The sequence below is a fragment of the Somniosus microcephalus genome, chromosome 14 (genome assembly GCF_052327205.1).
Source record: "Somniosus microcephalus isolate GS21.2 chromosome 14, FLI_Smic_1.0, whole genome shotgun sequence".
NCBI classification, from domain to species: Eukaryota; Metazoa; Chordata; class Chondrichthyes; order Squaliformes; family Somniosidae; genus Somniosus; species Somniosus microcephalus.
This window is the reverse complement of record NC_141000.1, coordinates 11,707,481-11,734,513: the sequence shown is the minus strand read 5'-3', so window position 1 is coordinate 11,734,513 and position 27,033 is coordinate 11,707,481. Positions and strand designations below refer to the sequence as shown.

The 27,033-nt window shown below is 47.4% G+C and overlaps 1 protein-coding gene and 1 pseudogene across 1 annotated transcript in view; one reads left to right on the top strand and one right to left on the bottom strand.

Moving 5' to 3' along the window:
- The window catches only part of cnksr2a (connector enhancer of kinase suppressor of Ras 2a), a 775,384-nt gene that overhangs the window by 228,616 nt on the left and 519,735 nt on the right, over window positions 1-27,033 (top strand). Inside the window, exon 3 of the mRNA XM_086006247.1 lies at window positions 21,243-21,445. Coding sequence (XP_085862373.1) covers window positions 21,243-21,445 — 203 coding nt within the window. The remainder of the gene's footprint in view (window positions 1-21,242; window positions 21,446-27,033) is intronic.
- LOC147107334 (protein dpy-30 homolog pseudogene) lies at window positions 19,728-20,115 on the bottom strand (annotated as a pseudogene).

Below are 27,033 nucleotides of genomic sequence, written 5' to 3'. Positions count from 1 at the left end.
CCACGGGTGGCTCAGCTGCACAGGTGGGGAGGAAGAAGAGTGGAAGAGCAATAGTGATAGGAGATTCATTGGTTAGGGGAACAGATAGGTGTTTCTGCGGATGCAGACGTGACTCCAGGGTGGTATGTTGCCTCCCTGGTGCCAGGGTCAAGGATGTCACTGAGTGGCTGCAGGACACTCTGAGGGGAAGGGTGAACAGCCAGAGGTCGTTGTCCATATCGGTACGAACGACATAGGCAGAAAGAGGGATGAGGTCCTGCTTGCAGTCTATAGGGAGCTAGGAAAGAGATTAAAAAGCAGGACCTCAAAGGTAGTAATCTCTGGATTACTCCTGGTGCCACGTGCTAGTGAGTGCAGGAATAGGAGGATTGAACAGATGAATGCGTGGCTGGAGAGATGGTGCAGGAGGGAAGGCTTTAGATTCCTGAGGCATTGGGACCATTTCTGGGGAAGGTGGGACCTGTACAAGCTGGATGGGTTACACCTCAACAGAGCCGGGACCAATATTCTCGCGGGGAGGTTTGCTAGTGCTTTTGGGGAGGGTTTAAGCTAGCTTGACAGGAGAATGGGCACCAGCATATAGGAGTGGAGGGGAGGAATGGGTTGCATGGAAGAGTGAGTGTGTTGGATGGTACAAGTGAAGAAAGTAGTACTAGAGGCGGAAGTAGTACCATATTAGATAGGAGCAGACTAAGAAAGACTACGAAAATTCAAAAGTGGGTTTAGAATGCATGTACGTAAATGCACAAAGTGTGGTGAATAAGGTCGGTGAGCTACAAGCACAATTAGCCATGTGGCAATATGATACTGTGGCAATAACAGAAACGTGGCTTAAAAACGGTGAGGACTGGGCATTTAATATTCCAGGGTACAAGGTGTTCAGAAAAGATAGGGAAGGAAAAAAGGGAGGTGGGGTGGCAGTGCTGATTAAGGAAGACATTGTAGTGTTGGAAAGGGAGGATGTTCTTGAGGGGACAAGGACAGAATCCATTTGGTTAGAGTTGAGGAGCAAAAAGGGTATTGGGGGTATTCTACAGGCCTCCAAATAGTGTCATAGAGTCATAGAGTTATACAGCACGGATAGAGGCCCTTCGGCCCATCGTGTCCGCGCCGGCCATCACGCCCTGTCTAATCTAATCCCATATTCCAGCATTTGGTCCATAGCCTTGTATGCTATGGCATTTCAAGTGCTCATCCAAATGCGTCTTGAATGTTGTGAGGGTTCCAGCCTCCACAACCCTTCCGGGCAGTGAGTTCCAGACTCCAACCACCCTCTGGGTGAAAAAGTTCTTTCTCAAATCCCCTCTAAACCTCCCGCCCTTTACCTTGAATCTGTGCCCCCTAGTTATTGACCCTTCTACTAAGGGAAAAAGCTCCTTAGTATCCATCCTATCTATGCCCCTCATAATTTTGTACACCTCAATCATGTCCCCCCTCAGCCTCCTCTGCTCCAAGGAAAACAAACCCAATCTGCCCAGTCTCTCTTCATAGCTGAAGCGTTCCAGCCCTGGTAGCATCCTGGTGAATCTCCTCTGCACCCTCTCCAAAGCTATCACATCCTTCCTGTAGTGTGGCGACCAGAACTGCACACAGTATTCCAGCTGTGGCCTAACCAGTGTTTTATACAGCTCCATCATAACCTCCTTGCTCTTATATTCTATGCCTCGGCTAATGAAGGCAAGTATCCCATATGCCTTTTTTACCACCTTATCCACCTGTTCCGCCGCCTTCAGGGATCTGTGTACTTGCACACCCAGATCCCTCTGACCCTCCGTCTTGCCTAGGATCTTACCATTCATTGTGTATTCCCTTGCCTTGTTAGTCCCCCCAAAGTGCATCACCTCGCACTTTTCCGGGTTAAATTCCATTTGCCACTGTTCCGCCCATCTGACCAACCCATCGATATCGTCCTGCAGACTGAGACTACCCTCCTCGCTATTTACCACCCTACCAATTTTTGTATCATCCGCGAACTTACTGATCATACCTTTTACATTCATATCCAAGTCATTAATGTAGACCACAAACAGCAAGGGACCCAGCACCGATCCCTGTGGTACCCCACTGGCCACAGGCTTCCAGTCACAAAAACAACCTTCGACCATCACCCTCTGCCTTCTGCCACTAAGCCAGTTTTGTATCCAACGTGCCAAGGCACCCTGGATTCCATGGGCTCTTACCTTCTTGACCAGTCTCCTGTGCGGGACTTTATCGAAGGCCTTACTGAAATCCATGTATACCACATCCACTGCGTTACCCTCATCCACACACCTAGTCACCCCCTCAAAAAATTCAATCAAATTAGTCAGACATGATCTTCCCTTGACAAAGCCATGTTGACTATCCCTGATTAATCCTTGCCTCTCCAAGTGGAGACTGATTTTGTCCCTCAGAATTTTTTCCAATAATTTTCCCACCACTGATGTTAGGCTCACTGGCCTGTAGTTCCCCGGTTTTTCCCTATTCCCCTTCTTGAATAATGGAACTACATTAGCGGTTCTCCAGTCCTCTGGCACATCCCCTGTGGCCAGAGAGGTCCTGAATATGTGTGTTAGAGCCCCCGCAATCTCTTCCTTTGCCTCACACAGCAGCCTGGGATACATTTCGTCCGGGCCTGGGGATTTATCAATTTTTAAGCCTGCTAAAACCGCCAATACCTCCTCCCTCTCGATGTTAATGTGTTCGAGCATATCACAGTCCCCCCGCCCTATTTCTATGTCTACATCGTCCCTCTCCATAGTGAAAACAGATGCAAAAAATTCATTTAGAACCCCTCCTACATCTTCCGGCTCCACACACAGATTGCCACTTTTGTCCCTAATGGGCCCTATTTTTTCCCTAGTTATCCTCTTACCCTTAATATACTTATAAAACATCTTAGGATTTTCCTTTATTTTGCTCGCCAGTGTTATTTCATGGCCCCTCCTTGATCTCCTAATTTCTTTTTTAAGTATCCCCCTGCACTTTTTGTACTCCTCTAGGGCTTCCTCCGTCTTTAGCCTTTTGTATCTGCCAAAAGCCCTCCTTTTTTTTCTAATCCATTCTCGTATATCCCCTGACATCCACGGTTCCCTGTGGTTTTTGGAACCACCCTTGACCTTTACGGGAACATGTTGCCATTGTATGATCTCAATCTCCCTTCTGAAAGCTTCCCATTGCTCCGATGCGGATTTTCCTACAAGTAGCTGATCCCAGTCCATTTTGGCCAGATCCTGCCTTATCCTATTAAAATCGGCCTTCCCCCAATTTAGAACCTTTATTTCCGGCCCATCCCTGTCCTTTTCCATGACCACCTTAAATCTCACCATATTATGGTCACTGTCACCAAAGTGCTCACCTACTAGCACTTCTTCCACTTGGCCGGCCACATTCCCTAGAATTAGGTCCAGTACCGTCCCCTCTCTTGTAGGACCTTCTACATGCTGGCTCAAAAAGCTCTCCTGGATGCACTTTAAGAATTCTACACCCTCTGTGCCTTTCACACTCTGACTATCCCAGTTAATATTGGGGAAGTTGAAATCCCCCATTATTATTACCCTATTATTTGCACATTTCTCTGAGATTTGCCTACATATCTGTTCCTCTATCTCCTCCTGACTGTTTGGAGGCCTATAGTACACTCCCAGCAAAGTGCTTGCCCCCTTCTTGTTTTTAAGCTCCACCCATATGGCCTCATTAGAGGAACCTGCTAATATGTCATCCCTCCTTACTGCAGTAATTGACTCCTTAATTAATATTGCTACACCCCCTCCTCTTATACCCCCCCCTCTGTCTCGCCTGAAGATTCTGTACCCCGGAATATTGAGCTGCCAGTCTTGCCCCACCCTCAACCATGTCTCCGTGATAGCCACAATATCATACTCCCATGTGTTTATCAACACCTTCAGTTCATCCACCTTATTTGCAAGACTCCTTGCATTAAAATAGATGCCATCCAGCCTTGCCCTTGTATATTTGCCCTGTCTACCAAGCTGACTTGTTTTTTTCTCTATAATTGGCAGCACATCACCCCCTCTTTCAGCTCCCCTCTGTATCCCATCCCCCTGCCAAGTTAGTTTAAACCCCCCCCAACAGTGCTAGCAAACCTCCCCGCAAGGATATTTGTCCCGCTCTGGTTCAGGTGCAACCCGTCCGACTTGTACAAGTCCCACCTTCCCCAGAAACAGGCCCAGTGATCCAGGAAAGTAAAACCCTCCCCCCTACACCAACTCTTTAGCCACGCATTCATCTGCTCTATCCTCCTATTCCTATACTCACTAGCACGTGGCACTGGGAGTAATCCAGAGATTACAACCTTTGAGGTCCTGCTCTTTAATCTGTTACCTAGCTCCCTAAATTCTTGATGCAGGACCTCATCCCCCTTCCTACCTATGTCGTTGGTCCCAATGTGGACCACGACCTCTGCCTGCTCACCCTCCCCCTTAAGAATGCCCTGTAGCCGCTCAGTGACATCCATGACCCTGGCCCCAGGGAGGCAACAAACCATCCTGGAGTCACGTTTGCGGCCACAGAAATGCCTATCTGTTCCCCTTACGATAGAATCCCCTACCACTATTGCTCTCCCACTCTTTTTCCTCCCTTTCTGAGCAGCAGAAGCGTCCCTGGTGCCAGGAAGCTGGCTGCTGCTGCCTTCCCCTGGTGAGTCATCCCCCTCAACAGTATCCAACTTGGTATACTTGTTTGAAAGGGGGATGTCCGCAGGGGGCCCCTGCACTTCCTGCCTGCCTCTGTTGCTCCACCTGATGGTCACCCCCTGTGCAGCCCTACCCTGAGGCGTGAACAACTCGCTAAACGTGCTATCCACGACCCTCTCAGCATCGCGCATGCTCCAAAACTCATCCACCCGCAGCTCAAGCGCCACAATGCGGTCTACAAGTAGCTGCAGCTGGATGCATTTCCCGCACACATGGTCGCCAGGGACACTGGCAGCGTCCCTGACTTCCCACATAGAGCAGGAGGAGCAGAACACGGGTCTGAGCTCTCCTGCCATGACTTACTCCTTTAATTAATCTATAAAATTTATTCAATACCCCAGTTACAGGTATACTCTAGGGCGCTTTATTTACCAACTGTCCTCACTACAACACAGAGCCCCTAGAAATTTAACACCACAGAATTCAAGCTTGTAATGAAAAGAGAGAAATACTCACCAACCAATCACTTACCTGCTCCCTGGTGACGTCACACCCCGATTACTTTTTACCTCTCTGCAACTTCTGAGCTCGCAGACTGGAGTTTGGTATGCCTCTCCTGGCCCCGCTGCCGCCTTTTGTAGCTCGCCGCCGCCGCCGAGTCTCCCGCAGGTCCGCTGCTCCCGCTACCTGCCGCCACTGCTCTGAGGCCTCTCCTGGCCCCGCTGCCGCCTTTTGTAGCTCGCCGCCGCCGCCGAGTCTCCCGCAGGTCCGCTGCTCCCGCTACCTGCCGCCACTGCTCTGAGGCCTCTCCTGGCCCCGCTGCCGCCTTTTGTAGCTCGCCGCCGCCGCCGAGTCTCCCGCAGGTCCGCTGCTCCCGCTACCTGCCGCCGCTGCTCTGAGGCCTCTCCTGGCCCCGCTGCCGCCTTTTGTAGCTCGCCGCCGCCGCCGAGTCTCCCGCTGGTCTGCTGCTCCCGCTACCTGCCGCCGCTGTGAGAGGGAAGTAGAGGAGCAAATCTGCAGGGAAATCACAGAGACATGCAAGAGCTATAGAGTGGTGATATTGGGGGACTTTAATTACCCAAATATCGATTCGGATAATGCTAGGGTAAAGGGAAAGGACGGGGAGGAATTTCTGAAATGTGTTCAGGAGAATTTCCTTGACCAGTAGTTTCTTGGCCCAACAAGGAAGGAGGCATTGCTGGATCTGCTGCTGGGGAATGAGGTGGGCCAGGTCGACCAAGTGTCTGTGGGAGAACACTTGGGTACAAGTGATCATCGTATCATAAGATTTAGATTAGCCATGGAGAGGAGCAAGGAATAATCTGGAGTGGAACTTCTAAACTGGAATAGGGCTAACTTCAATGGGATGCGAAAGGACCTAGCCAGGGTAAAATGGAACCAAAGACTAACAGGAAAAACTGTAACGGAACAATGGGTGATCTTTAAGGAGGAGATGAGGTACATTCCAACAAGAGGGAAGGGTAAGGGAACCAAAGCAAGGGCTCCTTGGATGACGAGGGAGATAGAGAAGATGATGAAACAAAAAAAGAGGGTGTATGATGAATGTCAGGTGAATTCTTCAAGGGAGAACCAGACCAAATACAATATGTTGAGAGGGGAAGTGAAGATGAAAATAAGATTGGCAAAGAGAGAATATGAGAGTAGAATGGCGGTTAACATAAAAGGGAACCCAAAAATCTTCTACCAGCATGTAAACAGTAAGTGGATAGTAAGAGGCTGGGTGGGGCCTATTAGGGACAAAGAAGGTGATATATGCTTAGAGGCGCAGGGCAAGGCTAAAATACTCAATGAATACTTTGTATCGGTGTTTACTAAGGAGGTGGATGCTGACAAAATATCGGTAGAAGTGGAAAAGGTAGAAGCAATGGAAAAGGTGAAAATTGATAGACAGGATGTACTAGAAAGGCTGGGTATGCTTAGAGTGGATAAGTTGCCTGGTCCAGGTGGCTTGCATCCCAGGTTGCTAAGGGAATTGGGGGAAGAGATAGCAGAAGGGCTTGCCATAATTTTCCAATCTTCTCTAGATGTGGGTGAGGTGCCTGAGGATTAGAAAGAGGCAAATGTGACACCATTGTTCAAGAAAGGGTGTAAAGACAATCCTAGTAACTACAGGCCAGTAAGTTTAACATCAGTGGTGGGTAAAGTTTTAGAAACAATAATCAAGGAAAAAATTAACAGGCACTTGGAGAGGTTTAAGCTAATTAAGGAGAACCAACATGGATTTGTAAAAGGCAGATCGTGTTTGACTAATCTAATTGAATTTTTTGATGAAGTAACAGGGAGGATTGATGAAGGGAATGCAATGGATGTTGTCTGGATGGATTTTAGGAAAGGCGTTTGACAATGTACCTCATAGAAAGCTGGTTAACAAAATAGAGGCTCATGGAATAGGTGGGTCAGTGGCAGCTTGGATAAGGAATTGGCTTAAGGACAGAAAACAGCGAGTTGTGGTAAATGGCTGTTTTTCAGACTGGAGGATGGCAGACTGGTGTTCCCCAAGGGTCAGTGCTGGGACCACTGCTTTTTTTGATAAATATATATGACCTGGATATTGGAATACAGAGTAGAATTTCTAAATTTGCTGATGACATCAAACTTGGGGGTGTGGCAAACAGTGAGGATGATTCCAATCGACTGCAACAGGACATAGAAAGGCTAGCAGAATGGGCAGACAAGTGGCAGATGGAATTTAATACAGAGAAGTGTGAGGTGATGCATTTTGGCAGAAGGAACAGGGAGAGGCAATATACACTTAATGGCACAGTTTTAAAAGAGTGTGCAGGGACAGAGGGACCTGGGAGTTAATGTGCATAGGTCCCTGAAGGTGGCGGGACATATTGAGAGAGTGGTTAGCAAAGTATATGGGATCTTGGGCTTCATAAATAGAGGTATTGAGTACAAAAGTAGAGAAGTTATGCTGAACCTTTATAAAGCGCTGGTTAGGCCACAACTGGAGTATTGCGTCCAGTTCTGGTCACCACACTTTAGGAAGGATGTGAAGGCCCTTGAGAGGGTGCAGAGGAGATTTACCAAAATGGCTCTGGGGATGGGGAATCTTAGCTACAAGGACAGGTTGGAGAAGCTGTATTTGTTTTCATTAGAGCAAAGGAGGTTGAGGGGTGATTTGATAGAGGTGTACAAGATTATGACGGGTTTGGATAGGCTAGACGGGGAAAGGCTGTTCCCACTAGTTGATGGTACGAGGACTAGGGGACACAGATTTAAGGTTTTGGGCAAGAGATACAGGGGGGATGTGAGGAAAAACTTTTTTACGCAGCAAGTGGTGAGGACCTGGAATTCGCTGCTGACGGAAGTAGTGGAAGCGGAGACACTCAATGTTTTCAAGGGGAGACTGGATAGGCACTTGAGGGAAATAAACTTGCAGGGCTACGGGGATAGAGCGGGGGAATGGGACTGACTGGATTGCTCTACAGAGAGCTGGCACGGACTCGATGGGCCGAATGGCCTCCTTCTGTGCCGTTATGACTCGATGACACTGTAAGAATTTGGGTTTTTCTGTCATCTTTTTCATCTAAAATGGCTTGATGACAGAAAGAAAAATTGGGCGGGATCTTCAAAGGACGAGCAATCCACCCTGCTAGTTTACTAATTGGTGAAGGTGAAAATCGGGCAGGTTCTATAATGGGCAGGCAAGCTGCTCCGCCAGCTTACTGCCCATGTGGTGAAGGTGAATATTACCCGTCTCTTATCAAACTTAAACCTGTGCCTTTTACTCATTTTTATTAAATTAGTGTAGCTTGGGTCCAACAATTAACCCCGATTTATGACTTACAGCAGAGTACATAGAATGCCCGGTACATCTTCTGTCAGTCCAGAAAGTTGAAAATTTCATCAAGACATGCCATTAGCACAGGTAAAATTACTGACCAGATGCATTTGCAACTAAAAAGGTTAAGTGAACTAAAAAGTTAGGAAAATATATGATCTGAAAGGTATCAGTTTGCCTTTTTCAAACTTCAGTCTTTCCCTGATTTCCGAGCAAATATTGCTTTCAACTTTACATTTAAAAAAAAAAATAGAACAGTTTCGTTGGATAAAACTGATGAGCTTCCCTCTGTTCTTTGATAAACAGAATAGAGTCTTGAAGTAGCTTTTTCAGATAGAGGTGAAGCCTAAAATGCTCAGAGTTTGATATATCTCGATGCAAGTATTGACACCTGGGAATCCCTGGCCCAAGTCCGCACAAAGTGGAGGAGAAGCATCCGGGAAGGCGCCGAACACCTCGAGTCTCTTCGCCGGGAGCAAGCAGAAGCCAAGCGCAGGCAGCGCAAGGAGCGCACATCAACCCAAGCACCCAACCCATCCGCCCCTTCAACCACTGTCTGCCCCACCTGTGACAGAGACTGTAGGTCCCGCATTGGACTCATCAGTCACCTGAGAACTCATTTTTAGTGTGGAAGCAAGTCATCCTCGGTTCCGGGGGACTGCCTGAGAAGATTGGATGTTAACAACAGGTTAATATGTAGCAGAGCCATGGGAAATTTATCGATCTGATCTCCTCTGATGTAAAAGTAAGTGTTCTTATGAAGAGTTCAAGCAAACAAACTGATTAAGTTTTTCCACTTCAGTGAACAATGATGTTGAGAGTTGTCTTATCACTGACTTTCTTACATCTGCGCTATCCTACAGTGTGAAATTGTACCTTAAGCTGCACAAACATCAGAGAATCTTTTATTTAGCTGATTTATGAGCAAATAACCTGCTTTCACCCAGTACAAGATAGGGGACGTGAGACACTCCAACTGCCTGTGTTCACAGTTGTAGTGCCTCAGCTTCCCCCATTTTTGTAATTAATGACGGAACTACTGTCATTTTAAATTTATTTACGTTTCCTATTTGTACCTATATAAAACCAAAGAAACACATCTCTAGTTATTTTTAAAATAAGATGTTCTAAGTGTTTCAAAGCATTCTATAGTGTGAATTGCTTTTGGAATGCTGTTGTGCAAAGTAGTAGCCATTCTCTGCCAGTAACACAGCACAGCAGTGAGATGAATGACCAGTTGGTCTGTTTATTTTTGGTTGCATCTGTTGAAGCAGTGTCGGCCAGGACACCACCCTGCTGTTATTTTAATAGTGCCATGGGATCTTCACCTTACACCCGAACAGACATATTTAATACCTCACCTGAGTGTTCTGACAGTGCAACAGTTCCGAAGCACTGAACTGCATTGTAGGCCTAGGTTATGTGCTTAAATCCCAATGTAGGACTTGAACCCACAACCTTCTGACCCGGGGGGGGGGGGGTGGGGGGTGGGGGGGGGGTAGGGTGTCACCAACTGGCACTGGCCTGAAAACTGCTCTGGACCAATGAAACCAAGCCACCTGAGTTGTACGATAGTAAAATACTGCGGATGTTGGAAATCCGAAATAACAACAGAAAATGCTGGAAAAACTCGCCAGGCCAGGCAACATCCGTGGAGAGAAAATAGAGCCACCGTTTCAGGTCAAACCCTTTGTCAAGACTGATAAAGCACAGGAAATGAAATAGATTGAAAGGCCAGGCTGGGGGAGAACAAAAGAGAAGTGAAGAGACATTAAGACGTATTCAAAACGAGACGAGATGGTGATAGGACTAGTGGAGACAAAAGACGGCTCTAGATTAGGTGTGAAATGTGCTGACAGAATGGGAGAGAAAAAAAAAGGGGGAGGGGGAAAGGGCCAAAACAAAGGTGTGGATAAAAAATAAGTAAAAATGTAATAGGGGCCGAGGTTATGATCTGAAATTGTTGAACTCGATATTGAGTCCGGAAGGCTGTAAAGTGCCTAATCGGAAGATGAGGTGCTGTTCCTCGAGTTTACGCTGGGTTTCCGTGGAACAATGCAAGAGGCCGAGTACAGTGAGGTCTGAGTGGGAATGGGGCGGTGAATTAAAATGACAGGCGACCGGAAGCTCGGGGGTCATCCTTACGGACTGAGCGGAGGTGTTCCGCAAAACGGTCACCCAATCTCCGTTTGGTCTCCCCAATGTAGAGGAGACTGCATCGTGAGCAGCGAATACAGTATACTAGATTGCAAGAAGTACTCCACTCATTTCCTCCAAATCAAAGGTGTTGCTGTGGGTACCCGCATGGGTCCTAGCTATGCCTGCCTTTTCGTGGGATATGTGGAACGCTCTTTGTTCCAGTCCTACTCGGGTCCCCTCCCTCACCTCTTTTTCCAGTACATTGAAGACTGTATCGGTGCCGTTTCCTGCCCTCGCCCTGAACTAGACAATTTCATTCACTTTGCCTCCAATTTCCACCCTTCCCTCACCTTCACATGGCCCATCTCCGACTTCTCCGTCTCCATCTCTGGGGATAGGTTATTGACCAACATTCACTAGAAGCCCACAGCTACCTGGACTACACTTCCTCCCACCCCGCCTCTTGTAAGGACTCTATTCTATTCTCTCAGTTTCTCCATCTCCGCCGCATCTGCTCCGATGATGCCACCTTCCACACCAGTGCTTCCGACATGTCTTCCTTTTTCCTCAACTGAGGATTCCCCTCTACCATGGTTGACACGGCCCTCGACCGTGTCCATTCTATCTCCCGCACTTCTGCCCTCACCCCTGCCCCTCCCTCCCGGAACCACGATAGGGTTCCCCTTGTCCTCACCTTTCACCCCACCAGCCTCCACATTCAACGGATCATCCTCCGCCATTTCCGCCACCTCCAAAGTGATCCCACCACCAAATGCATCTTCCCCTCCCCTCCCCTTTCAGCATTCCGTAGGGACCGTTCCCTCTGAGACACCCTAGTCCACTCCTCTATCACCCCCAGCACCCCTTCCCCTTCACCTGGCACCTTCGCGTGCAAGCGCAGGAGATGCAACACCTGCCCCTATACCTCCCCCCTTCCCACTGTCCAGGGCCCCAAACACGCCTTCCAGGTGAAACAGCGATTTACTTGTACTTCTTGCAATCTAGCATACTGTATTTGCTGCTCACGATGTGGTCTTCTCTACATTGGGGAGACCAAACACAGATTGGCTGACCGCTTTGCGGAACACCTCCGATCAGTCCATAAGGATTACCCCGAGCTTCCGGTCTCCTGTCATTTTAATTCACCGCCCCATTCCCACTCAGACCTCACTGTACTCGGGCTCTTGCATTGTTCCACGGAAGCTCAGCGTGAGCTCGAGGAACAGCACCTCATCTTCCGATTAGGCACTTTAAAGCCTTCCGGACTCAATATCGAGTTCAACAATTTCAGATCATAACCTCGGCCCCCATTACATTTTTACTTATTTTTTATCCACACCTTTGTTTTGGCCCTTTCCCCCCCCCACTTTTTTTCTCTCTCCCACATGGCAGCTGTCTCTCATTCTGCCAGCGCATTTCACACCTAATCTAGAGCCGCCTTTTGTCTCCACTAGTCCTATCACCATCTCATCTCGTTTTGAATACCTCTTAATGTCTCTTCACTTCTCTTTTGTTCTCTCCCAGCCCGGCCTTTCAATTTATTTCGTTTCCTGTGCTTTTTCAGTCTTGACAAAGGGTTTGACCCGAAACGTTGACTCTATTTTCTCTCCACGGATTTTGCCTGGCCTGCTGAGTTTTTCCAGTTCTGTTGTTATTTCTGATGCACTATCAACAACACCAAAGACTACGAGTTGAACTTACACGAAGTAGGCTTTTATTGACTAAGAACTGGAGCATGCCTCTGCTAGTGGATCCATCCTAAGAGCTCCCGGGGGAAGGGTGGTGAGTCACCTTTATACCCGGGCTTAGGGGTGGAGCCAGGGGCGGAGACATGCCCAGACCTGTACAGAGTTAACAGTGGTTTACCACACAGACATGTACAGAGTTAGCAGTGGTTTACCACATTCACCCCTCATTTAAAAAAGAGTCCGGCGGGGTGAAGTGTTTCAAAAGTTCGTATACGAAAGTCACTCCGGGGGTCTTGTCTGCCGTAATGATCTTCGTGGTGCCGGTTGCGGCGGTTCTTTGCCCGTGGCCGCTTCGCACATGGGACGGAGCACTGGCGTGTCGTCCTCTCGGGGTAGGGATGGCACCGGCATGTCGTCAGTTCGTGGTAGACACCCCGGTGGTGCGTCGTGGGTAGTGGTGGTGGGTGGAGGTAGTGGATGGTGATCGATGGTGTTTCGGGTGGTACCTGAGGGTGCGAGGTCTCGAATTGAGACTGTGTCCTCCCGCCCGTCAGGATACGCCACGTAGGCGTACTGTGGGTTGGCGTGGAGGAGGTGAACCTTTTCGACCAGGGGGTCCGTCTTATGGCTCCTCGCGTGTTTCCTGAGCAGGACGGGTCCCGGAGACGTCAGCCATGGCGGTAGCGATGTCCCCGAGGTGGATTTCCTGGGGAAGACGAACATCTTCTCGTGAGGGGTGGCGTTTGTGGCAGTACAGAGCAGTGATCGTATGGAGTGGAGCGCATCGGGGAGGACATCTTGCCAGCGGGAGATTGGGAGGCCCTTGGATTTTAGGGCGAGCATGGCGGTCTTCCACACCGTTGCGTTCTCCCTCTCTACCTGTCCGTTACCCCGGGGGTTGTAGCTGGTAGTCCTGCTTGTGACTATGCCCTTCTCGAGCAGGTACTGGTGCAGCTCGTCGCTCATGGAGCCCCTGTCGCTGTGGATGTAATTGGGGAAGCCAAATATGGCGAACAGGTCGCTGAGGCACCTGATGACTGTGGCGCTGGTCATGTCCGGGCAGGGGATGGCGAAGGGGAAACGGGAGTACTCGTCAATAATATTGAGGAAGTACGTGTTGCGGTCAGAGGAGGGAAGGGGCCCCTTGAAATCGACGCTGAGACGTTCGAAGGGGCGAGTGGCTTTAATCAGGTGTGCCCTGTCTGGCCTATAAAAATGCGGTTTGCATTCGGCGCAGACCTGGCAGTTCCTGGTCATGGTCCTGACCTCCTCGATGGAGTAAGGCAGGTTGCGAGCTTTAATAAAATGGAAGAACCTGGTGACCCCGGGTGGCAGAGATCATTGTGGAGGGTCCGTAGCCTATCGACTTGTGCGTTGGCACATGTCCCACGGGATAGGGCGTCTGGGGGCTCATTAAGTTTCCCGGGCCGGTATAAGATATCGTAGTTGTAGGTGGATAACTCGATCCTCCACCGCAATATCTTATCATTTTTGATTTTCCCCCTTTGTCTGTTGTTAAACATAAATGCTACTGACCGTTGGTCAGTGAGCAGGGTGAAACGTTTACCGGCCAGGTAATGCCACCAGTGCCGTACAGCCTCCACTATCGCCTGGGCCTCCTTCTCGACTGAGGAGTGTCGAATTTCGGGGCCCTGGAGGGTCCGTGAAAAGAAGGCCACGGGTCTCCCCGCCTGGTTAAGGGTTGCGGCTAGGGCAAAGTCGGATGCATCGCTCTCCACTTGGAAAGGGATGGACTCATCCACTGCGTGCATTGTGGCCTTCGCAATGTCCTCTTTTATGAGGGTGAAGGCCGCACGGGCCTCTGCCGTCAGGGGGAAGGAGGTTGACTTGATGAGGGGCCGGGCTTTGTCCGCATAGTTGGGCACCCACTGGGCGTAGTAAGAGAAGAACCCTAGGCATCTCTTCGGGGCTTTTAGGCAGTGGGGGAGGGGTAGTTCCAGGAGGGGGCGCATTCGGTCGGGGTCGGGGCCGATGACTCCGTTTTCCACCACGCAGCCAAGAATAGCGAGGCGCGTGGTGCGGAACATACATTTTTCTCTGTTGTATGTCAGATTCAGCCGTTGGGCCGTACGGAGGAATTTTTCTAGGTTGGCGTCGTGGTCATGCCGGTCATGGCCGCAGATGGTGACATTGTCTAGATAGGGGAAGGTGGCCTGCAGCGCATTCTGGTCAACCATCCGGTCCATCACCCTTTGGAAGACCGAGGCCCCGTTGGTGACGCCGAAGGGGACTCGGAGGAAGTGGTAGAGATGACCGTCAGCCTCGAAGGCCGTGTACTGGCGGTCCTCAGGCCTGATGGGGAGCTGGTGGTATGCCAACTTCAGATCAATCGTCGAGAATACCCGGTATTGTGCTATCTGGTTGACCATGTCAGATATGCGGGGAAGTGGGTATGCGTCTAATTGCGTGTATCGATTGATCGTCTGGCTGTAATCAATAACCAGGCGCTGTTTTTCGCCGGTCTTCACTACCACCACTTGGGCTCGCCATGGGCTGGTGCTGCCCTCGATAATCCCTTCCCTCAGGAGTCTTTCTACTTCTGATTTAATAAAGCTCCTATCCCCGGCACTGTACCGCCTGCTTTTAGTAGCAATTGGCTTGCAGTCTTTGGCGAGGTTAGCGAACAACGGGGGGGGGGTTTGACCTTCAGTGTGGACAGGCTGCATACTTTGCGCGGCGCCGTGTTTAAATTCTGCCGGCTGCAGACTGTAAGTGGGGGCAGGGGCCCGCCATATGCCATCGTGACGCTCTCCAGATGGCACTGGAAGTCTAATCCTAGCAGTACGGGAGCGCAGAGCTGTGGCAGGACGAGGAATTTAAACTCTCTGTACTCCACGCCGTTCACTGTCAGAGTCGCTACACAGTAGCCGCCGACGTCCACCGTATGGGACTTTGAGGCCATAAAGACCTGGTGGCGTGTGGGCATAACCGATAGGGAGTAGCGTCGCACCGTGTCAGGGTGGATGAAGCTCTCCGTGCTTCCGCAGTCGAAAAGGCAATTTGTGGCATGGCCATTTACCTTTACGTTCATCATGGACCTGGCTAGTTGATGGGGCCTAGATTGGTCCAGGGTGATGGAGGCCATTGTCGAGGTCGGTGGGTCGCTGTAGTATTCGCCCGCGCTGGGGGCCTGGTCCCGAAATGGTGTCCAAGATGGCGGCTCCCCCGCAGCTGGTGGTGCCCAAAATGGCGGCCCGCAGGTGGGGTCCAAAATGGCGGCCTGCACGGTTCACACGCGGCGCTGCTGGAATTGGGGGTCGATTTCGCCCTGCACACTCTCGCGTAGTGGCCTTTCTTGCCGCATTTGGAGCAGGTCGCGTCCTTTGCTGGGCATTGCTGTCTGGGGTGCTTGGCCTGGCCGCAGAAGTAGCATTTCTGGCCTCTGGTCATTGCAGCTGTAGTTGGGCTGCTGGCGGCTTGTGGCCTTACCGGGCCCCAAGATGGCTGCTCCCGTGACATCCACGTGGCCATCCGGTCAGGGGGGTAGGCGTCCATGTTCTGGAGGGCCACGTCTAACGAGTTAGCGAGGGCCACCGTCTTCTGCAGGTCGAGCCCCCTCTGTTCCAGCAGCCTCTGCCGTGTACAGTTGGACCTGATGCCGGCTACGTAGGCGTCTCGGATCAGGTCTTCCGTGCATTCCTTGGCCGTCACTGCTTTGCAATTACAGGCCCGGCCGAGGACTCTCAGTGCCAGTAAATATTCGGCGCCCGATTCCCCGGGGCGCTGTTTTCGGGTAGCCAGGAGTTGTCTGGCGTAGACCTCGTTAACAGGCCTCACGTATTGTTCCTTTAGCGTTGCGATGGCGGCCGTGTAAGTTGTGGCGTCGCGGATGATCGAGTAGACTCGGTGGCTCACCTGTGAGTTCAAGACAAGCCGTTTCGCGTCATCTGTAGTGACGGTAGTGCTGGAGGCCTCCAGGAAGGCTTCGAAACAGCTCAGCCAGTGTTCAAAGTTATTGGCTGCATCTGCTGCTTGAGGATCCAGGTCTAAACGTTCCGGCTTCAAGATTTGCTCCATGTCGAAAATTTAGTCAATAAAATTGATGCACTATCAACAACACCAAAGACTACGAGTTGAACTTATACGAAGTAGGCTTTTATTGACTAAGAACTGGAGCATGCCTCTGCTAGTGGATCCATCCTAAGAGCTCCCGGGGGAAGGGTGGTGAGTCACCTTTATACCCGGGCTTAGGGGTGGAGCCAGGGGCGGAGACATGTCCGGACCTGTACAGAGTTAACAGTGGTTTACCACACAGACATGTACAGAGTTAGCAGTGGTTTACCACAATTTCCACCTGAGTTGTATATGACCCAGGCCTCAGAAATGAAAACATGGCATGCTTATTGACTGTACACTCATCCCTGGTTAACTTCTTTAAAACTAATTGTAATGCCAGCACCTTGGAACCCTAGCACTCTTCTTTGGGGTCTGTTTCCTCCTATCTCAGCGTTTAGCTGAATTCAAAGTTTGTTATAGCCACAAAAGAATTTTTAGGTAAAAAGTTGAAGAAGAGTTCATTCAAGTCGTTTTCATTTATGTATAACTACAGAGGGGAAATTAGACAATTTTGCTGTTCTTTCACTTTCAAGAAAATGCGAGTGTACACGTGCAGTTCACCAGTTTTTTGTTTTGTTTTGTACACTGTACATTACGTTGCTAATGTGAACATACTAAATTATTTTAACGTGGAATGCCATGGGGTAAATAGTATTCTCCCTACAGCTCAACTTCTGTGCATTGATAATACAGAGAAGGAGATAATTTACTTCTCTTTCGATGTACATCTTCAGGAAGCAGCATATCATCCACATGTTTGATAGGAGCTTTGCATCAAAACATAGTTTCACGTGGGAGCTGCATTTTTTTATTGGAAAGGTTAAGCCTCAGATCAGTACTGTCCCCATTTGCCACCAGTCTCTTCCTGTTCTTACTTATGCGATGGCGTGTGTATGGTTTAATGGGTTTGCTATATGTAAGAGAATTGATACAGTAAATGCAATTTTATTTCATTCACAGTTATTGGCCCTGAAATTAGATCGGGGGCTTGCCGCGCGTGCAAGCCCCCGATCTGCACTCACCCTGCGCGCTGACATCTGAAGCCCGGGCCTGATTGCATTTCCTGTCACAGGCCCGGTTCAGATGTCGGCGCACTGTGCTTACCTGATCCAGCGGCGTAGTTAGTGCGATGTGCCGGCTGGGATCAGGTGAGCACTGTGCAGCCAATCAGGGGAGGGGAAACTCATTCATGAGTTTGACAGTAAGAGCTGTCAAACTCATGAAAAGTATGGGCTGTCAAAACACTACTTTAACTTTAAATAAAATTTTAAAAAACATCCCACTGATTATAATAACTATAAATAAGTTTTTAAAAATGTTTTAAACAATTAATCAATTTTTTGAAAAAAATAATTTTAAAAAAAATAGGGTCTAAAACTAAACTTACCATCCTGTAAATTCTTTAAAAATAACAAACCTGTGGAAAAAAAATGTCTACATTGTACTAAAAGCCCACTTACCTGAAAAACTAAATACTTATGTCTTGTTTTTCCACGCGTAAAGACCGGAGGCCTTTACACGCGCGCAACACTGGAAAAAAAAAGGAATTTTACTGCGCACGCGCTGCCTGTGCTGTCGCGCGCGTTCTGCCTCTGAACCCCTTCGTTCAGAGGGCAGGAAATGCCGGTTTTCCCCGCATGCGCTGTGCATGCTGAAAACCGGCATTTCCTCTGGCCAGACGCGTGAGTACCCCAACCATACTCACGCGTTGGGACAGGAATTACTGGCCCATTTAGTTTGTTCTTTTGTTTTTGCTGAGCCCAGGAGTATAATCAAGGCTTCAGATTCAACACCCGCTCATTCATGGGGTGATTTCATGACACAAAAAATGGCCACTCAGGACTAAACTGCTCACACCCTTCTATAGACTTCTCATGCTCGCACTGAGCTATCCCCGACTTTCTACTGAATCAGCTCATGGTGTGATAAACTTAATTTATAAAGTGATTTCAAAAAAATCCATCCATGATTCAAATGCCTGTTTCCTGCATTTTATTTTTGCTGTGCCAAATAAAACCAGTTATATTCGTGGTTGGGAGTTCAATTGGAGGATTGAGATGGGGCTGGAATTACTGTCAATTTACACTATCCAGCTGGTGAGGAGATGTTGGTTAATGTGCCTCACTTATGGTTACATTCATACACTCATGTTTACCTGCGTCAACAGCATTGCACTCCAAAAGTAATAAATTGTATACACAGTAGTTTAAGATGTTTGTGATAAGGACCTGTTAAAATCTATGCCTTTTTAAAAGTGTGCTTTGATATCTTGAAAATTATTTTTGGAAGAAAAATGATTTGGTGCTGCATCTTTGATAGAAGTGTATTCTGTAATTTATTTGTATTATTATTGTCTAGTTGCTGTGGTAAACCACTGTTTGTATTCCTGTTTGTCCTGTTTGTATTCCACTGTGTACATGCCTGGACATGCCTCGGCTGACTCCTCCCACAGGTCCTAGTATAAAGGTGACTGCTCCCCAGCCCTTTGTATCCTGGACCGGTCGACCACTCGAGGCAGACCTCCATTCTGTTGTTAATAAAAGCCTTTAGTTACTCTTCTAACTCTCAGTCTTTTATGAGTAATTGATAGCGCATCAGTTGCTGATAATAAATAACAGCAATTTTCATTAGAGTTATACTTACATGGCCTTTAGAACTTGGAGAGTCTATTTGTGCTTTCAACTCGCTCCCAAACTGCATAACTGTAATAAAATTATTTGTGGACTCATTGTTCATATGCTCTAGTGAGGTTAAAGGTTTAAAACAAATCAGCTTTGTTGGTGCATGTTCCGTAACTTTAATGATCCTAATGGCCACTTCTGGGGGACTAGTGGTACACTGGTTTCGAGAACTCTCTTTTTAAAAAAAAAACTGGTTTATTTAGCATCACAATGTTTACAGAAATTATAGAAAATGGGGAAAAACCCTGCATAGTTACCATACTTTACAGGAAACTTTCGATTTACCGGCACCTAAATAACCGGAAATCTCGGTTAACCGGCAAAATTCAGGAGTAGGTTCAGGTAAGTTTTACTTCATATTCTACTTGCCTTCCTCGATCTGTTGCTGTGCAAGGGTGTGGCTGCAGCTGTTGCTAAGCTACAGAGACGCTTGGAACTTGTGGCCATTGTTCTGAACCTGTTGCTAAGCAACAGGGTTTGTTGCTTTATACGGAGCTCTCAGCTCTCCGTATCTTTTACTATAGCTTTCGGTTATCCGGAATTTTTGATGAACCGGCACCACGTCGGTCCCGTTGGTGCCGGATAAAAAAAAGTTTCCTGTATATAGATAATGGGTCATTTCATGCATATTCTGGTCTTCTGCATAGGCTCATTTTTTTCCCTTTTAATTGTATTTGCAAATCATGATATTCAAAGTTAGTCACCTCACCCTTCTCAACTGCACGGTGAAGTCTTTATTTCTGTGTAGTTCTGTGCAAGCTAGTCTCTCTTCAAACTGTGACTTGTTCTTCAGAAGGTAAGCGGCCAAAAATTCAATGGGATTTGGAGGTCTTTCTTTTGCCAAAACTGAAAGGCCTTACAGGAGAATGGTTACCACCGTTTGCTCCAGATAAGCCCGAGCTGGAAGGGACTCCAGATCCACTTTCTGTTTAGATGTTTTCTCCACATTCAGTTTTTCATTCTCAACTATCCTCTGCACGTTCTCAGAGAGACCATATTCCGCATGAGGATTTTCTGATATCCGCACCTGTCCTTCCAGGTTTGGTTCTGCGAGTGTATCGCCATGCTCTTCCGCCATGTTTGTTGTCCGTTTCATTCAAGAGCTCTTCATGCCTTTTCACAGACCCTCCGAGAATTCTGCATAACACCAACTCTGAACTCTTTTGCATTCTGGAAATCCCATCACCCTACCATTGTTGGATGTGCCTTCAGTCGTCTAGACACGGAGCTCTGTAATTCCCTCTCTACACCTCTCAGACTTTCCACCCCACCACCCCCCTCTTCTCCTTTAAGACTCTCTTTGAAACCCACCTATTTGACCAAACTTTTAGTCACCTCTCCTAACGTCTCCTTCTTCGGCTCGGTGTTGATTTTTGTCTGATTACGCTTTGTGAAGTTGAAAGCACTATATAAATGCACATTGTTGTTGCTAAGAGTATGCAAATTTATTACACAGAGAAGGAGAGGACAGTAATTTAATGCCCCAGTGTTATTGCATTAAACAATGCGGTGTTTGGTGCAGTTAACAACAACGCAAGCAGGTAGCTGTAGATTGTATATTGGGCGCTCTGGTGTAAAGGTCAATTTGTGAATTTTATGCTAGATGATGGGAAATATCTAATTGCACTTTACTAATGCGTAAGTTGCAACCTCAGTTTTGCAGATCAAAAAAAAGCCTGCATGAAGTTGTGACCCACGGGTTCGATTGAGCAGTGAGTCACAGGCTCATGTCAAGAACAATCAGTTTGTATCTGATGCAAAGTTGGTCTTGTGGATTTCCTATTTTTGCTTCTTACTGTTTAGGACCCGAAAGAGATGACAGCCGCTCAGTTCATTAAAATCTAAATTACGTTTACACAACATTTTTTTTGAAAGGAAATGGTAAATCTTTTTTTTTTAAAGTGCACATGATTTCCAAGTAGAACCGATAGGGATTCGTGCTTTACAAATTTGCTTCCATATATGGACTGGTAGCTGCAAATGAGCAGTCAAGTCACTTTGCACATAGAAAGTTATTTTTTGGTTTTGGACATTAGTTGGTAATTTCAGTGCAGCTTTATGTTTGAATGGTAGAACAGGGGTGTACAGGAAAAACACAATTTCTAAGAAGTGCCATTAATAGTTGAATAATGTTCTTGCTAGGATCAAGCGTATACAATATTATCAGGAAATCGCAGACTTATACAGAATTCTTTGGCTCTCGTTTTTTTTTTAGAACTATGGGCTTGAAACCGAGAACCTCAAAACACTATCCCACAAACTGAATGCATCTGCCAAAAACCTTCAGAATTTTATAACCGGTCGGAGGAGGAGTGGACACTATGATGGAAGGTCCTCTAGGAGATTGCCAAATGATTTCCTGACATCAGTGGTGGATCTCATAGGTGCTGCTAAAAGCCTTCTGGCATGGCTGGACAGGTAATTCTGAGAATGCGACCGTTTGTACATGCTGTGTGAAAGACTGTAAATCTGAATGATTGCTTGTATCAGCTTTTTTGAATCAATGAAGGTCTTGTTTGCCTTGATGCTTTAACTTTCCAATCATGCTAACTACAAATACTGCACATCCTCCAGCATCAAACAGTACTTTAATTACTACAGGAAACTTTGTGTTATCCGGAGGCTAAATGTCCGGCAAGCTCGAGCCACCGGCAAAAATCAGGAGCCGTTTTGTTAGGTTTTTTTTCTTCCCGTGGCTTTTTTTTCCAACAGTCAGGCTCTGCAAAGTCTCTCTGAAGCTGTTGCTAAGCGACAAAGACGCTTCCAAGGTACGGCCGACTGTTTAGAAGCTGTTGCTAAGCAACAGTGTTTGTTGCCAGATACGGAGCTGTCCGTATGCTTCAACATTAACGCTGGTTTGTCCGGCAGTTTTGAGGGAACGGCAACAGCTCGGTCCCGTCGGTGCCGGATAGCACAAAGTTTCCTGTATTTCATTTTGTGGCTTTGTGGGTACAGTACAAAAGTAAAGTTTTGCTGATCTAGAGATAACTTTAATTGTGTGAAGTTCTAGAGAAACTGTTGAAAGGAGCTGATTTTCAATAAATAAAATTTCTAAAACCACTGTAGTTTTATATCCAGAATAACTCTCAGCAATAATTGAAATATTTAGTGATTGGATACTACGATTCTGCTGGACAACCCTGTTTAAAAGTGCTTTATCAGAGGGTTTTTCATAAACATTGATTGGTTTTATTGACCTACTCTCTCTTAGGACAGCAGTTCTGCCATTGGGCCTCCAAGCAGCCAGCTTATCCCATCATGCATTTGTATTATGCCAGGGTAAAAAAAAAATTCATGAAGATTGTTATAGCTGCTTGTAAAAAAAAGCCTTGATGGTGAAAATGCTATGAATAATCATTACAGTACGACTTTCAGTTTAAAAAGGATGCAATTATAGGATGTAAATTCTGTAAGAACAATTTGACAAACTATGGTGTTAAGAACATAAGAAATAGGAGCAGGAGTTGGCCATTTGGCCCTTCGAGCCTGCTCCGCCATTCAATAAGATCATGGCTGATCTTCTACCTCATCTCCACTTTCCTGAACTATCCCCATATCCCTTAATTCCCTTAATATTCAATAGTGTTCCTCTTGCTCTCTGCTGTCTCGTTCAGAATGGTGTAATCAGAAGTAACTGAGTGATTCAGGTTGCAAAGCGCCACTTAACGTACAAACATGGGCGATCGTCACAAATATAGTGTGCTTTGTTTGGTTCCATCCCCCATTGTATACTACTGGAATATATTCATTGGTTTTACTGCAGTAAGTTACCTATTTAGAGAAACAAAAACCTCTATCTTTCTGTGGACCCTTGCGGCATAACAGCCGAGGATGAGATCACAAAGGTGATGCGGTGCGATCACAGTGTTGTGCCGCATATAGTCAACAGTCAGTGGCAAGTGAGGAAGGAAAATATAAACCACAAAGGTTGCAAAGTTTAAGACAAGGTGGTGTGGCGAAAGCAGCTGAGTGGCTAAAGTAGAAGGAACATGACTTTTAGAAAGGTCAGAGAAAGGGATGTTTTATCTTGATACAGATGAACCACCATAAACTACAAGGACAGCAAAATAGACATATGTGTGCGCCTAATGTCATACTAGGCTTGGTGAAGGCGCGAGGGGAATACCTGCAAATGTGTCTTTAGAAAATTTTCCATTTCTTTTTATTATCTGGAATAGAGTTTAAGTCCTATGGATAGTGGACAGCAGATGCGCACACACATATAAACATATTGGGCCAGTTTTTCCAACCCCCACGGGTGCGTACAAGGTGCGCGCGCGCCCGTAGGGGCCTCGCGAGTGCCGGGATTAGGCATGCGAAGTGCATGCGTTACAACCCGGCACTTGCGTTCTGTCAAGAATTCTCTTGATGACATCCCTGCTTGTGTCCTCCTGTGCAATGTGCAACCAGGCTGCGTTGATCTCCTGGGGAGGTCTCTTCCGCCCATGGGAAGGGAAATGAACCTCCCTGCGTGCTGTGACTCCCTCCATAACCATATTTGCGCTTTCTGCACAAACTCCGCCTGCTGAAAACCTTTAAAAATCTTACGCCTGGTAAAAGTTACTGCGTAAGTCCTGCTTTTACCAGCATAACAGTTTAAAAAATTAAAAAAATACATTTTTTTCACTCATTTATATTTTAAAAATACTTTAAAAAAAGTAAGTTTAATTTTAGCCCTGTAAAAAACTTTAATTATTTGTTTCAAGACATTAAATTTTCGTTTAAAATATTTAATTTAATGTAATTTTAAACACGTGATGTTTAAAAAAAAATTATTTAGTGTTTAACTGTGTTTTTAAATGTGATCCCCATTCATACTTTTGACAGTTCCGTGCGTAGAAGCTTTCCTTACAGGGACCATGCCCATATTTAGTTTGGTGTGGAGATGCCGGAGTTGGACTGGGGTGGACAAATGTAAGAAGTCACACAACACCAAGTTATAGTCCAACAGTTTTATTTGAAATCACAAGCTTTCGGAGCGCTGCTCCTTCGTCAAGTGAAGTGGAGAGATGCATAAAGACACAGCTTATATAGTCAGAGAATAATGTCAGATGATTACAGGTAATCTTTCTAACTGCCATTTATCACACCTCGGCAGAGAGATAATCACAGCAATCAAAGGTGTGAATGGTGTCCAAACAGGTCAGTCAGGAAAACATTACATCAAAGAACAATGAGGTGGGGTCACAAGGGGTCAAATGTTGCAGATGCTGGGGTCTGTATGAAAAACAAAAAACAGACAAAAAAACATTAAGCCATCCCCTATGGACAAGCCCTGCGAATACACAGGATCTGCTCAGACGAGAAGGAACGCGATGGACACCTACAGACGCTGAAAGACGCCCTCGTAAGAATGGGATATGACACTCGACTTGTCGATCGACAGTTCCGACGGGCCACAGCAAAAAATCGCATAGACCTCCTCAGAAGACAAACGTGGGACACAACCAACAGAGTACCCTTCGTCGTCCAGTACTTCCCCGGAGCGGAGAAACGACGCCATGTTCTTCGCAGCCTTCAACGTGTCATCGATGACGACGAACACCTTGCTAAGGCCATCCCCACGCCTCCACTACTCGCCTTCAAACAGCCACCTAACCTTAAACAGACCATCATTCGCAGCAAATTACCCAGCTTTCAGGAGAACAGCGACCACGACACCACACAACCCTGCCACGGCAACCTCTGCAAGACATGCCAGATCATCAACACAGATACCATCATCACACGTGAGGACACCACCCACCAGGTACATGGTACATACTCATGTGACTCGGCCAACGTTGTCTACCTCATACGTTGCTGGAAAGGATGCCCCGGAGCATGGTACATCGGCGAGACCATGCAGACACTGCGACAACGGATGAACGGATACCGCGCAACAATCACCAGGCAGGCGTGTTCCCTTCCAGTCGGGGAACACTTCAGCAGTCAAGGACATTCAGCCTCCGATCTTCGGGTAAGCATTCTCCAAGGTGGCCTTCGAGACACACGACAACGCAAAATCGTAGAGCAGAAACTGATAGCCAAGTTCCGCACTCATGAGGACGGCCTCAACCGGGATCTTGGGTTCATGTCACGCTACATGTAACCCCACCTGATGTAGGGTCATCCAGACTCGAGTCGTCGTTGGCTTGCTCTCTCTACACAGATGCGGCTGGACCTGCTGTGATTTCCAGCAAAAAAAAATGTTTTTTTGTCTGTTTTTTGTTTTTCATACAGACCCCAGCATCTGCAACATTTGACCCCTTGTGACCCCACCTCATTGTTCTTTGATGTAATGTTTTCCTGACTGACCTGTTTGGACACCATTCACACCTTTGATTGCTGTGATTATCTCTCTGCCGAGGTGTGATAAATGGCAGTTAGAAAGATTACCTGTAATCATCTGGCATTATTCTCTGACTATATAAGCTGTGTCTTTATGCATCTCTCCACTTCACCTGACGAAGGAGCAGCGCTCTGAAAGCTTGTGATTTCAAATAAAACTGTTGGACAATAACCTGGTGTTGTGTGACTTCTTACATATTTAGTTTGACAGTTGTGCTGTCAGTGTTCTGCAGCATTGAGATGCTGCAAACACTGACGAGCACTGCACAGAGGTGCACGGCTGCACCCAGGCTCTTTCATGACTCCCTCCATATCGCTATGGAGGGAGTCACATCATGCAGGGAGGTTCTCTTCCCTTCCCATGGGTGGAAGAGACCTCCCCAGGAGATCAATGCAGCCTGGTTGCACATTGCACAGGAGGACACAAGCAGGGATGTCATCAGGAGGACCAGGCTGCAGTGGCACAAACCTTTCAATGATCTCAGTAGATCACAAAACAATAGTACAAAGCCACACTCAACCTCATTCTGCTGTGCCTCTCATCACATCCCCATCTCATCACATCTCCATCACTCTGCCTTCCCTACCCTACTCCTGAACATCCTTACTCACACCAACTTACCTTGCACCTCCACCCATCCCTCTCTATCTACATTATCACTTCCCCATCTCACTAACCACCCCTCACACTCACCCTCATCCAAGTCCAATCATTTCAACTAACAACACACAAGGATAGGCACTTGGGTGTTTTAGCCAATGTTCATGTGAAGTTTCTGTTAATGTGCTGTCAAACATTGAAACCTTTATTTGCAGCACTTTGTGTTCTTGGACAGATTTGTGTGCACCTTTGGAAGTGGCTTAGTGAGTTGCAGAGAATGGTGAGACAGAACGGTACCCCCCGCAATGGGGATGAGTGTGAAAGGAATGGCTTGGGCATTGTAGGGATGCTTTATGGAGTTGGTGTAGGGTGGTGCCAACCTGGCGCATCATGTGGCAGCCAGGGTGCACAGTGTCAAGTGAAGTAAATCTGGCTATGGGGAGGCCATCCCTGGCGTCCCGGGCAGCAATGTGGTCGGGTGCTGATGCCCTGCATCCTGTGCAGCACCAGCTGATTGCGGAGAAGGTTGGTGTTGTTGTTGGTGCTGTTGGTGTGTCTGGTGCTGCTGGTGTTGGGGCTGATCATGGTGGGATTCTGAGGATCAACCTGAGATTTTTTCAAGGGCACCGATGCTGATGGAATAGATGGCAGGTGAGGTTGAGATGACAGAAGCGATCTGTCAGTGGTGAGAGAGGTTGTTCCAATGAGGTGACACTGGATAGTGAGTTTGCTCAAAACACTTGCAAGCTGCATAAAGCTCAATCTGTCTTCCAAATGCAGTAAGCAACAGCTTCTGAGCTTGGAAAGTGAAGACCTATGAAATGGGAGCTTTTATAGACTATTTGCAGCTGTCAAGTTTAGAAATCATCCCATGCTGACACAACACCCGACCTCCTTACCTGACGTGATCCCCAAGCAGCAGGGAACCCGTTGGCAAACTCTAAAAATCCAAAACTTAAGCTTAAAATAATACTTAGTTGCCTCTTAACAATCCAGCTAATGATCTAAATTTCCTCCCCCGCTGCTTGGTGTCAGATCTGTTCAGTGATGACAGACCCGACATCTGGGAGACGAG